General features: G+C 47.4%; 2 protein-coding genes across 3 annotated transcripts in view; both read right to left on the minus strand.

The window, feature by feature from the left end:
• Positions 1-12,705, minus strand: part of tspan6 (tetraspanin 6) — a 120,773-nt gene extending 108,068 nt beyond the window's left edge. The window contains exons 1-8 of one of the 2 annotated variants that reach the window (XM_076046343.1): positions 12,471-12,705; positions 10,143-10,331; positions 9,981-10,055; positions 9,773-9,868; positions 9,096-9,251; positions 8,558-8,641; positions 7,508-7,613; positions 6,649-7,355 (exon numbers count right to left, since the gene is read on the minus strand). In XM_076046343.1, coding sequence (XP_075902458.1) covers positions 7,545-7,613; positions 8,558-8,641; positions 9,096-9,251; positions 9,773-9,868; positions 9,981-10,055; positions 10,143-10,331; positions 12,471-12,557 — 756 coding nt within the window. In that variant the 5' untranslated portion in view covers positions 12,558-12,705 and the 3' untranslated portion in view covers positions 6,649-7,355; positions 7,508-7,544. Of the gene's footprint in view, positions 1-6,648; positions 7,356-7,507; positions 7,614-8,557; positions 8,642-9,095; positions 9,252-9,772; positions 9,869-9,980; positions 10,056-10,142; positions 10,332-12,470 lie in introns of those variants that run through there. The other variant, XM_076046344.1, reaches the window with a different exon arrangement.
• mid1ip1l (MID1 interacting protein 1, like) lies at positions 3,514-5,482 on the minus strand. Its single transcript, XM_076046345.1, has 2 exons — positions 5,323-5,482; positions 3,514-5,002 (listed from the first exon to the last, which is right to left on the minus strand). The coding sequence occupies exon 2, from the start codon at positions 4,875-4,877 to the stop codon at positions 4,299-4,301; it is 579 nt and encodes a 192-aa protein (XP_075902460.1). The 5' UTR covers positions 4,878-5,002; positions 5,323-5,482; the 3' UTR covers positions 3,514-4,298.
• Positions 12,706-13,085: the final 380 nt, after the last annotated feature.

The following is a 13,085-nucleotide window of genomic DNA, read 5'->3' on the forward strand; positions in this document are numbered from 1 at the left end:
CAGAGCTGCATGCTTCACCAGCACGCTGCCAGCTGACTCCTCTCATTCCGAGATGGGGATGTTTGTTCGCAGGCCGCAGACGAATTATTGGTGGAAAAACACGTGCCGGTGCAGAGCTTACATAACTACCTCTAATCAATTTAAGCGTAGATAAATCCAACTTGATATCATACGTCCCGCCGGTCATACCCGCTAAGCCAAACCACTCGCAGAACGTCTTCAGCCACACCGCCCTCCGTCAATGCTGCTCTTGTGCCGCAGCAACGCTAACGACATCAGCCGGCACAACGCCTCTCGTAACCCGCTGGGCACAAGGCGCCATATTGTGGAAGGCCCTAGCCGCGACTCTGCTGCCTCTCACATGAGACAGTTGCTTTTTTTTGTTTGCACCGATGTGATGCTAAGCAACGTGCGTGGGCTGCAGGCATCGCTGTACACAAGAACCAACCTGTTGTGTGGAGCAACGGTGTCGCTGGAAGCAGGCTGAACTCTGCCAGGAAGGGAGAGTCTGGCTGCTGGAGCGTAACCATAACCATTTTTGTCGAGGATATGGGACTTTATACTGTTAAATGTCCAATGTGTTGGATTGCCTGGTTGCCTGCCTGGGAGCCATTTTCGACACTGTCGAGCAGGCTTCCTGAAAGACAAGGCGGCGCAAGATGGCAGCTAACTGCTAACCATATGTTAACTGTTCTAAGGGTAGGAAAACCAAATTACTTTTATTGCATTCGGAGTATACACTTTTATTAATATACCTATGGGCAGTATGTTAAGCGGTTGCCAAATATGAAAATCATAAATCAAGCCAAATTTTCCACAATGAACCTTTAAGGCAAAAAAACCCCAAAACAACCTTAATGAAATATATCAAGGGTGGTGCTGTGTAATTATTATTTGTCCGAAAGCAAACAGCGATATTCATTAACGAGGAGGTAAACGCTACAAGGTGTGGTGTGCGCTGAGCACTGCAGATCCACTCTGCAGTTTACTCAGGGAGCAGCGCCGCTAGCGCAGACTTGGTCAGTGTGACCTGCTGATAAGAGCAAACAGGCTGAAGGTGTGGCAGCCACTTTAATTGTTTATTGTATGCTTTGTATGTTTGTGTCCAGCTCCTGAGATACGAAATCGCTTTTTTTTTTTTGATAGTGATGTTAAACATCACCTCTCAGTCTGTGTGATGAACTTCATGACGGAATTAAAATCTGCTGTTAGGAGTTTTCTTTGCCTCAGACTGGTGGCTCTGTCTGGAGGAGGAGAAGCAAACAGCAGAACTTCTGTGTGTATCCAGGATGCATGTCTCATCAGAGCAGCCGCGAGCCCCCACAATAATATCACAGAGCTCGTCCCACAATTCGTGTCTTCACAAGCCGTATTTCTCTTACGTCAGCGGGATTCTTTGTTGCGCGCATGACACAATTTGGCAATTCCAATTCTTTGGACTTTGAAAGAAGGTTTTCATAAAAATGACGCGCGTGACGAAACGGTCGCTTCTCATCTGAAGCAGAGGAGCGCCGAGGAGTTGCACCTCAGTTGCGCTCAGGTTTCTGGGGACATAAAAGTGAATCTTGTGCAACTGTCGGGGTTCAAACGACCCAACGGAGGTTCTGCTGCTCTTTCTGTTTGGCAAGCATGTGCAATAGAAAAGGCAACTAACTTAAACTCAAATATTTGAGAAGAGATCACCTTTTCAATAGAGTAATCTCACCTCACAATAACTCCGCACTCAGCAGCAGTAGTCAAGGCATGTCTTAATCTCAGTGCCTTTTGGGACTATGCTCTTTCCAGGTGGAGACTGCAGTACACGTAAAGCCTGTAAAAAAGTGGTAAAAGGTCTGTGCTTCCTGCACCAGCCTTCACTTTTAGAGCTTTTACAGTCGACAACATCCAACACTGGAAATGATTAATCTTGAAATGCAGCTGGACTGCTGCAATTTCAAACCTGAAATCTCGCTAAACTTCAACTGTCTTTTTTTTTTTTTTTATGGTTTCCATTGTGGTAACTGCTGACAGAAACAGAAAGGGGCAGACGCAGAACTGCTGTAATCTGCCCTTGAAAGACGTAGTAATGTAGGAGGAAAGCAATTAGCAGGGAGTATCAGAGAATTTAGCTGACGTGGGGGAGGGGGTGGGGGGGGGGGGCAACCAGTTCCCTTAACCCCAAACTCTAAATGTATGCTTTTGTTCTGAATATATAGATTTGTGCGACTGACGCTGCAAACTTGAAAATGTAATCTCCTCGTCAGGTCGCATAAGCTTCCTGACCAGCTGTCACACGTTTGACTGGCCCACTTTTTCATGGCGATCTATAGGGGCTCGCTGACCAGCACAGCCATTTTGATTTGCGGCCGTCTCAATGGCCTATTGTGAGCGCAAAGAAAAAAAAAGAAAGAAAGAAAGGAAGAGAGAGAGAGAGACCACGGTGGCTTACGCAGCACTTCATTCAAATGGAAGCGCTTGTCCTCGCCGACCTGGCTGCTGCAATCTGAGGAGTGGCACTGCCCCGTCATATGGAATATAAAGTCCATCCTCGTTCAGGACGTCCGATATCACAAAACCATCCCTTAATCACCTCTATGCCGCGTGGGTTGGGGAAGTGGGAGGGGGGGGGTTAGCAGGGCCGCCGTCGTATTGGCTGGCTGCACTGGAACTGTTGCTAGGGGGAAGCTTTCATTCGGTGGGAACCTGCGGTGTCCTGCAGCAACAACTTTTGGAGCACAATTCAAATTGACAAAGCTGCGCTAAACACCTTGAGGTTTTGAAGCGACGGAGGCAAAAACCCAAAAACTCCACACAGAGGCTGTTCACTGGGCCACGTTTTCTGGTTGTTAAACTCAAAACAAATACTTTCATTAGACCTGAAAGGTGTTGTTACACTGCCGCGTTTTACAACCCTCTTTAGCCGGTACTCACACAACTGAAGCCGATTAGCGCGGAGGAATTATCCCGGGATTGGAAATGACTCTTTGGGGTTGGTGGTATTTTTAACACTGCAAATATTTTTCCACTGAAGGCACTCTGCGGATTTCAACTCTGAAAAACAAACCCGTTAAAAAAAAAAGAAAAAAAAACTTTAAAGGAAAAGAAAAGGATTCGGTGTCCACTGAAAGTTTACCAGCAAGCAGAGCTTTTGTTAGCAGTGCGAGAGGCTGCTGGGGCCTCATGCAAAGTTCTGCAACGCAACTCAGCTGATTTGAATGAGAGCAAGTGTCGGCTTTTGCATAAGGTGAGAAAACAATAGGCGAGTTCAAATTCAGCTACAGCGCAGCGATCTCTCGCTAGTCTTTGAACACTATTACGCAAGGCCATTCAACTGAATTAAGAACAGTCTTGCGTAAAAGGAAACCGTTTGGAGAGTTACTGCGTAGTGAACTGCACCTTGTCTTCCCACCCACCGCGTGTGGTGATTTAGAAAAAAACCCGAAAAACAAAACACCTTGTGGGGAGGGGGGGGGGGGGGGTGTAGTGGTTGGCGGTGACACCATTTCCTGTTTGGCAAGAAAGGGAAGCAAAATGTAAAAGGTTCCAATTATTTATTTCAGTTACACATCTGTTTCAATATAAAATTGTTTTTGAAATATACAAGGACAAACAAATGGCTGATTTTTATCATGAGCAATGACGAGGCGTTCGAAGCAGCTGGACGACGAGGAGGACGACACTGAAACAGGGCATGAAATATAAAAAGAGTCAAGGCACGCCATGTTACAGCAATAGTCTGGAAAGATTTAAAAACTTCTTGAAGGGGGCCGGGGGGGGTCAATGTCAAGTCATTTAAATTCATCATTAAAATTAAGGGGAAAAAAAAGGAGGGACAGAATAACCAGCATTCAATTTCTCCTACCGTCAGAATCTTTTTATTCACAATCTGGTGCCAAAATATGGGTCAAACTGAACTGAGAGAGAAAAAATTTTTTTTTTGTTAACCAAACGGGTGGGACAGTGCAGGTTTGTGCAGAAAATCAGGGCTGTGCTTCGTTAGGAACTCGCCGATTCGCTAAAACCTCCACCAGGCACGTCGCCTCGCTTTCTGACCCGACAGAGCAGGAAGAGACGAGTGAGTGCGGGCGTCACCGGCTTCAGCGGCATGTTTGGTTGGGTGGGTGGGGGTGGGGCGGGGTGCAGTCGGGAGTGTCGCCGCTTGGGTGCGCCGGCAGCGATGTCGGGACGAGTGGTTAAAGTCTGGTCAGTTCACCGTTGGCTGGCCGGGGCCTGTCAGGGAGGAGGAGGAGGAGGAGGAGGAGGCCCCGCTGTGCAAGTCAAGCAGAAGAGCGGAGAGGAGAGGTGTTGGGGAGTTCCCTCTATCTGAGGAAGTTCCCGCCTCCGATCTCCCTCTTGTATCGGTTGGTGAGGTTGTCGGCCTGCAGCGTGAGCTTGGACAGCACGCCAAACAGGCCCCTGAGGTGGTAGTGGAACTGGTGCTCCAGGTCCGAGTTGTCCTCCAGCAGCAGCTCCCCGCTCACTCCCTGCTGCTTGTGCACCTTCTGCTGCGCCTCCTCTTCCTGCTGCTGCTTGACGGCTATCTCCAGGAAGCTGGCGCCACTGTTCATCTCCTTCTTCAGCAGACCCCACTCCATGTCGTTGCGGATGGACTTGAGCAGCAGGTAGTGCTCGTACATGTCCCTCTGCTTGCTGGGTATCGACAGCTCCTGGTTGCTGTTGTCGTGGTTGTTGTTGTTGGGCTCCACCTCACCCGCCGCCGCCGCCGTCGCCGCCTGCTGCTGCTGCTGCTGCTGCTGCTGCTCCTCCAGCGGCACGTCCCGCAGCAGGCTGGGCACCATGATGGTCTCGTCCATGTTGTTGGCGGCCGCGATGAAGCGGTGCATGACGTTGATGAGGGAGTGCTTGTTGCATGCCGAGTCGTTGATGATCTGCATCATTTTTAAGCCTTTTTTTTTTTCTTTCTTCCTTTCTAGAAATAAAAGACCGTTGCTGTTGGTGCGTTGTGCGTCAGGTGGAGGTGGAAGCTGTTCAGGCAGAGCCGGTCGACGTAGTTTTCGAGGATCTGCAGGGGAGGCAGACAGGAAACGTGAGGATGCAGACAGAGCAGTGGCTGAGGTGCAGTCGATTCACACGAGGAAAATCCTCGTTCGAATATTCATTGAGACAACGCCATGTACACACGCGGATGCAACATAGGAATTCTTAGCCAAAGGACCTGGCTAAACAATCGGCTACGCAAAAAAAGTAAAGGAAATGCACTTCGTTTCTTCGAGAATCCCCAGGCTTTAATGCCCGGATGAAGTCAAAATGACCTTGACTTCCTGATGTTAGCAACTCAACACTCAGCTCAAAACGGCGGGATAAAAATGTAATTAAACCGACCTGTTTTTTGGTGTATGACCCCGTGGATATGCTTCCTTGGCTTGCTGTATCGATAAACCAAGTTCACGCAGGGCTCCGCACACCACCCACCGGGAAGAAAAGTGACAATTTTCTCCAGCTACGCGCCGCACGAACACCTCTTATATATCCGCCGGGTGCGCAGCACGACATAAAAGCACAAAGGAATCCGCCCATCTACCATGTATCCCCGCAGCCGATTGGGCAACGCGCAGATGTGGGCGGGGCCGGGTAGCGTCTGATCCAAAATAGACCAATGGGAGATTCGGCGACAGCTGCTCTCGGCTGTGGTGTATTTGTCGAGGCCTGTCTGCCATTAACCGGTGTCCGTTTGTTTACTTCGAATTTATTTCCAAGCAGTTTGCCGCCTGAGGGTAAAAAATAAAAGCGATGCAAGACGGAGCAGGAGCAGCAGGGGTGGCGGTAGCAGCTCCGTCAGGTGTACGGTTACGCCTCAGTCCCAGCACGGACAACGAACGGACGCCGGCCGGTGTCTGTGTGTGTCTCTTCTTGCGTTACACTGCCACCTGGTGGCCGCATAGCGACCCATCTTTTAAAACGTGTCGAGATTTACTCAAGTGACGTTATCTTCGTCCTTATTAAATTGGGTGCTTGTCTTACCTGACGTTTTCGTGGCAAAGAAGCGTTTCACTCGACTCGCTTGGTCTGTTGAGCAAGTCCTACACACCGCAGCGCAGCGACCCACAGTCGACACCGTCCTGCAGGAAGTGGCGTCTCACAGCATCAGCGGGTGTATTTAATACGGCTCATCAGCTGGAACGTCGCATTCTGCTCTGATGGACACACCTGTGAATGTTTTTTTTCCTCCTTCTGCTGATGCAAATCTCCATCGCCAACAAGATTTTCTTTCAAATTATGCGACTTCCTCATTACTTTCAATACTTTTGGTGTGTCCAAAAAAAAAAAAAAAAAAGAAAAAATCAGGAACATTATAACCAGGTTTGTAAATCCAATCCGACAGGATTTGTAAATACAACTCCTGAGTTTGGCTGAAGCAATCTGACGTCACATTCCAGTTTGCATACGCACACAATTCAGTGTATTTCTACTTTTTGTATAATTATACAGAACATTTCAGAGATGTTCATCTAAAAAAAAAAACCAAAAAAACACCAAAAATCGACACAGTAACAGAAACTGCTGCCTCTCGTGTGTGCTTGAACCCCCCAAAATATTCCAACACAGAGTGTGCCAAAGTATGAGTAAATACCAGAACTATTCTTTTGTTGCATTTGGAATAAATCAAGCAAACAGTTGGGAGCTGCAAGTGAATCCCCAACCACGCAGTGCTGGTACACAAACTTTAAACTTTATTTTTCCTAAGTGTCTCACATGCATTCACAGAAGAAAAACAACACTGAAAACTGTAAAGGCAAAGTTGGCAGGAGAAGTGTGAACTGCTCCCAGAGTGGAGCTGGATTTTCAGCAATACTGGCCCACAGAGGAAAGCCCTCACTCTAAATCGCACATGATGGATTTCAGGGTGTCGGCATCTTGTTTATATCTCGGGTTCTCACAGAAATGCACTTGGTGACGCGCAGGGCTTGAACATTGATCATCTTACTAGTCAGGTTTTTATCTGCTTTGGCTACAGACTAAATCTTCTAAGCAAAAATACAAAACGAGGCAGCTACATAACAAAATCCAACACGTGAAGCACATGTTCACAACAGCTTAAAGTTTGCTTGAATAAATGGGACCTCATCGATATGACCACCTCTAGAATTACCGCTTGTGTCCTCCAAAATATCCAGGTCCCTCTCGTCGTTATTTTGGTCAAGCTGGACCGAGGAAATCCTCCCTTTATTGTGACTCCCTTTTAGTTTGTTTGTCATCAGTGAGATGGAATAAAAGAAGCAGTGGGTGTTTTCCCTTATCTAAAATGACCTCAACTAACACAAGTAAGAATTATTTAAAAAAGAAAAAAAAAGAAAAAAAAATCACAACAGAATCTTTCCACTGGATTCGCATTTAAGAGCTGCCCCATCAGGAACCTGCAGAGACAAAGGAAACACATCGGACAGATTAAAGGAACTAATCTGCATTAGCATTAAAACACTGGATCATCACATTGCTGCTGCGGATCCCAGTTATCAGTTTGTGTTCAGCACCGTCTGTGCTGCACCGAATGAATTAAGAGCGTCACCTGGGTGTGGATGGGTGGTGGTGGTGGGAGGGCACTGCTAGACCATCTCATACTGATTGTTGGTTATGTATCGAGACAAGCAGCAGGACAGGAAGATCCCGATGAGCTGGAACACACACACACACACACACACACACACACACACACACACACACACACACACACACACACACACACACACACACACACACACACACACACACACACACACACACACACACACACACACACACACACACACACACACACACTTCAGTGAGCAACAACGTCCTTTTCATTAGAAGACATCAGCTTTTCTGCAACGCTGGCGGTGTAAATGAAGCATCTTCACATCTTCCCCACCATGGACACAGGTGAAAAACATTTTTTTTGAGGCTGAACAGAAAATGAAAGTCCATCAGACCACACGCCAAGCCCTGGAAAGGTGCACCATGACTTTACAACGTGGCGGTTCATCGTATCGTCCCTTCAGTTTGCATTTGTTATCTTGGCCACATGTGAGCGAGTGTGGGCATGCACACTTTACCTTTCCATACATAGTGGGCAGCCAATAGCCTGTTAAGAGCTGTCCAGCAATGGCAGTAACAATGTTAGCAGTCTTGGTGACAAGGCGATATTTGCATCTAATTTCTAATTCAACATAATTTTGCCAACAGTGTCAACGCACGAGTGCGCCGCTCCACTGGCGCTGTTTGACTGGAGCAAGCAGCGCAAAGTTACAGCAGCCTCTAGCCGGCAGACCAGATCTCTGCTGCATTAGACAGTGATCACAACCAGACAGTATGTGTGTGTGTGTGTGTGTGTTCTGCTCTGCCGACTATGCACGGTGACCATGGGGGCGGCGCAGGGAAAACCTGTTATGTTGTGTTAAAAACGAAAATCAGCAGCTGTAAAAATATTCGGGGTCAGAGGACGCAGATAGCGGAGGTGCAGACGGCCAGGCGTCACGTGCACCCTACACGACAAGGCCCCGCGCGGGTGTGGCGGCTGATAATCTATTTGCGGCCAGGGCCATAAATGAAACACTAATGGAAAACGTTGCCGGTGTACCTGGAAGAAAGCGATGCCAAACGAGATGCCTGCGATGATCCCCAGGTTGGACTCCATCACGGTGGTCACCAAGGTGAAGCAGCCCTGCGCAGCAGCAGAAGCAGCGTGGGAGAGAAAGAAAGATTTATCACATCCCTCTGAAGCAGGCAATGGCTAACTGTGGTCCGGGGGCCATATGCGGCCCGTTAAGCTTTTCAATCCGGCCGGCTGAACTTTAAGAAATGATATCAATAGTGAGTAAGTCGTAAAATAGCTGCATTTCATCCATTTTTCTCAGTGTTTTAAGAGTCATTTCAATAAAGAGCTAAATACCGTAGGGCTTCAGAGACACAGATTTTGTTGCAACACTTTTGTTCATTAACATATTCCATGAGATTTTTTTTCTCCTTTTACAGTGGGTCACCAAAACACTCCATCCATCTGCTGCTGCTGCTAATCCGGCCCCCTCTGTCACATTTGCGAACCCACTGTGGCCCCACCAGTCAAAAGGTTTGCCCAGGCCTGCTCTAAAGGACGTGCGCATTATCAAAAGACTCACCGTGGTGTACACCTCTTTCTCAGCCAAGCTCATGTCCTTGAGGGACTCCGGCGAGCACTTGGAGTTGTCCAGGCAGCAGCTGACGGGGATGCCCTTATCTTTGAAGTAGTCCGTGCTGTTCCAGTCCGTGTAGTTTTCCACCCCGCAGCAATGCAACTGCATAGAAGAGGGAGGTGAAACGGTCGCTTTTGACAGGAAATCAAAAAATGATTTCATCGCACGGAGCCCCTCTCGTCACCCCCCCAGTTTGGATGTATAAACTCGCATTTTTGGTTAATTATTAATTTGCGGTGATCCGACATTAGTGAGCGCTTGTGACAGCAGTGGGGGAGAAAACAGGCTTTTAGAGAGCAGAGAGGTGGGCGGCCATCTGCCTCGGCTGCACGGGCTGCGGGAGGAGACAGACAGAGAGAGAGGAGCAGAGAGGGAGGGGTAATAAGGAGCAGAACAGGCTCGCTCGCAGATGTTTCAGATCATCTATCAGGGGGGGTAAAAAAAAACAAAAAAAACACAGTTCGCAAAATGTGAGCCCAAGGGAAGCCGAGAAGCACCGTTGCTGCGTTGCTTCGAGATGCCCCGCTTTCGAGAGAGGCCTTGTGCAAACAGTTCTGCCGCGTCACACAAACACTGGCAGATAGCGCCGGTGTCATTAGTGTAATGGAAATCCTCCCACTCACCGTCCTCTGGATGACGTCCACTGCCGCGCTGACGCTGTCCGTGCTGTTGTAGTTCTTCACCGCGTTTTTATAGGCCACCCCTAACTTGGCCTTGATCTGGTCAATAAGAACCAAAACAACAATGAAAAAAAAAAAGGGGGGGGGGGGGATTATCACACGAGACTCTAAGTCAGCTTGCAGCAGGTGATATTTGCGCGACAGGGCTCACCTCATGTCGGAAGATGAAGCCCGAGACTCCGGCCACCAGCTCAGCCAGGAACACCAGGGTCAGGAACATGGCGTACTGAGGAGCGCGAGAGGTCAAATAGTTAGCAGTGCTCCAACCTGATGGCATCGTCGCAGGGAAGGAGCGCGGTGCGTCACCACTGACCAGTTTGAGCATCCACGGGCTGCCGCGGCAAGTGGCGAAGCAGCCAAACAGTCCAAAAATAACGATGGTGGCTCCCGTCCCGATAAGGACATATGGCGCATTGGTGCTCTCATCAGACGCCAGAGCCAGGTAGGCCTCCAAGCTCACCTTGCCCCAGACCCCGACGGCCAGCAGGATCACGCCCGTGCACTGAGGAGGACAGCAGGGGGCGTCAGTCGGAGCGTCGAATCAGTTTAAAACGCTCTCCGAAACGCAAGCCTGTGATTAAAGGCTCCCAAATGGTCCAAAAGACGGCAGCAGTGGCTGGCAGCAATTCTGTGGATGGCAACTTGGACGAAACCTCCCAGAGGAACAGGATACCTCTGTTCATAACCAAGAGAAAACACTCCACCGTCTATTTTCCTTTTGGAAAAGTGCCATTCTGCGTCATCGCAGTAGAAGGTTTGAGTTGTGTTCATTTGACATTTCAGTAGGTTGTCGCAATTACACAGACAGCCGTTCAGAACACAAGGAAGCGTAACTAAATATGTTATTATTATTATATAATAAATAAGGCACTTTAGGAACTGAATTCTGTCAGACATAGGAGTGCGCCTCAAGAAACATGTATAATTTATATTCTTGTATTAGTCTTTAAACAATCAACCATAAAAAATATCACATGACATTCAATTCCAATTACTGCTGTGTTCAAACAATGTCACTAAAACTTAATCCTTTACATTTTTTTAATTGCTCCACTTCTCAGAAAGTGTGTGGTGAGACACACCGTTCTGGAAAGCAGCCCTTTGTGGTGTCACAAAGGGGGTCCCGATACCCCACTTGCACCTCTCCTTGTGCAAGCCATGTTTTTTTGGTCCCATTCTAAAGATGCTAAAAAAAAAAGCTCCAGTTTCAACAGGAAACTAAAAACCCAGTATTTTTGTGGGAGGCTGAAAACATAGGGCTAAATGTCCTGTTCCCTGGTGACCTGTGTTTCTGTACTTATGTAGGAAGCTGCTCGACTGGAGTCCAAAATGAACAATAAACACAGTGACCATGCCTCCACCTGTCAGTCAAAGGGGACGTTATTGCTGCGACAACAGATGATTACTTGTAAAAACGTTGATGGAACACAGCTCAGACTCATCATGTATGATGGTCTCTGAGCCTTTCACATTAAGAGTGCACACACTGGTCATTAGCTGCAGGCGAGGCGAAGCGAGGCGAGGGGAGAAGAGTGTGCGTGTGTGTGCCTGTGCATCAGATCGACCAGGCGAGAGCAATAAACGTCCTAATGGAGCCGCCGACGTGAACTCTGGGTGAGCACCAGCTGCCTGCTGCTTACTGACATCCAGGCTGCGAGTCAGTTTCACTGAAGCACACTCATCACTTTGGAAATAAATATAGAAAAAATTACATGTATACATTTTAATTTCTGTGGAAAATGATATTTGGATGTCATAGGAGTTGTATAAAAATATCAACAAATCTAGTTTGCGCAATTGCAGTCCATCCTCTTGGCAAATGTTGACAAAGGGCAACGAGCAGAATCAAAAATAGGACTTCAATCTTGTCGGCATGACACGGGAATAAACATGGAATCTACCAACCTTACAATTAAAAAAAAAAAGGGCTTAGACTGAAGTTCGCCATTACAGCGCAGTACTTCGTACACGAAACTTTGCCGAAACTTGATGTTTTATAAAGTCATGACGTGACTTATAAAAAAAAAGGGGCTTATTTTGGGCAAACAGCAGAATCAAGAGAGCTGATCGTGAGTCCTTCCATTGCCTTTAGAACGAAGAACGATTGCTTGTTTGTTTTTAAACAAAAACAACCAAACAAAACTTAATAAAAAAAAAAAAAAAGAAAAAAAAAGCAGCAGGTAATTATTTCACAAATCTAGCAAACATTGCATTTTAATTCGATTTAAAATAAATAAATAAAATAAATACTGCAAATAGGGGGGAAACCTTTGAAATGCAAAACTTTGTCAAGCCCACTTCTCTGAAACCGGTGACATTTCAAAGCGGATTGCCGACTTGTAGCGGTGAACGGGCACGTCGGTCAATTTGTCAACAAGTGGTTCTTTGTGCCAACACAACACTGAGCTAACTTTGTCCAACACCTGCAGGCTTTTTATTCCACACATTCGACACACGGTTGTTTGTGCTCCTCGTCCCTCCCCGGGTCGTGATTTAAAACGGGGGGGGATGATGCAGGTTTGTCTGTCTGTTTGCTTTTTGCGCAGTTGTTACCGGTTAGCCTGCTAGCCTCGCTAGCCTCCAGCCCCTTTGTTGCTCCTCTGCGGCTGCTGTCCCCCATTTTCACGTCAGGCCAACTCACCCAGAATATGAGGCTGTACGAGATGAGGAAAGTCTTCAGGCAAGTTATCACCGGCTTCGTCTGAAGCCGTCGAGACGGCGGCGACATGACGGATGTCGTTTTGGCTCTTTAAAAACTAAAATAAAAAATCAAAGGGAGAAAAGGAGAGGTCTGTGATCCGGCGAAATTAGGTCGAATGGGAAGGGGAGAAAAAAATAGAAAAACTTTGGAGAAAATTCCAAAGAGTAGGAGGGGGGGGAAGTGTCGTCACTGACTCTCACTCGGCTTTTCAAGTCCATCCCATCGTCAAGGTAACGGACACTAAGCAGACACAGACACGTAGCATCGACTCGGTGCTTTCAAAATAAAAACTTCCGGTGAACAGGACGCAGTTTGTCTTGATAAGAGCGCAGCGAAAACCGAAACACACAGACTTTGCACTTTTGCTCACGTTTACCGCTAGCCACTCTTTTATTTAAATACATCTTCCTATAGTGGTAAAACATTTGAAGCAATTATTTTCGAAGCAATCATTTTCGGTCTTCTGAGTAATACCACGCCTTTATTTTCAGACCCATAACATAATTTCCTGTTCCGTACGACACCTAAGAATTATGTTTTGACGCTGTGACACAA

Source organism: Nelusetta ayraudi, unplaced genomic scaffold (assembly GCF_046127955.1).
Source record: "Nelusetta ayraudi isolate G7.1 ecotype Tasmania unplaced genomic scaffold, CSIRO-AGI_Nayr_v1 ptg000090l, whole genome shotgun sequence".
In the NCBI taxonomy this organism is placed as follows: Eukaryota; Metazoa; Chordata; class Actinopteri; order Tetraodontiformes; family Monacanthidae; genus Nelusetta; species Nelusetta ayraudi.

What these genes read in the sequence shown, in the direction of transcription:
- mid1ip1l (XM_076046345.1), bottom strand. Translation starts at nt 4,877, where the DNA reads ATGATGCAGATCATCAACGACTCGGCATGCAACAAGCACTCCCTCATC.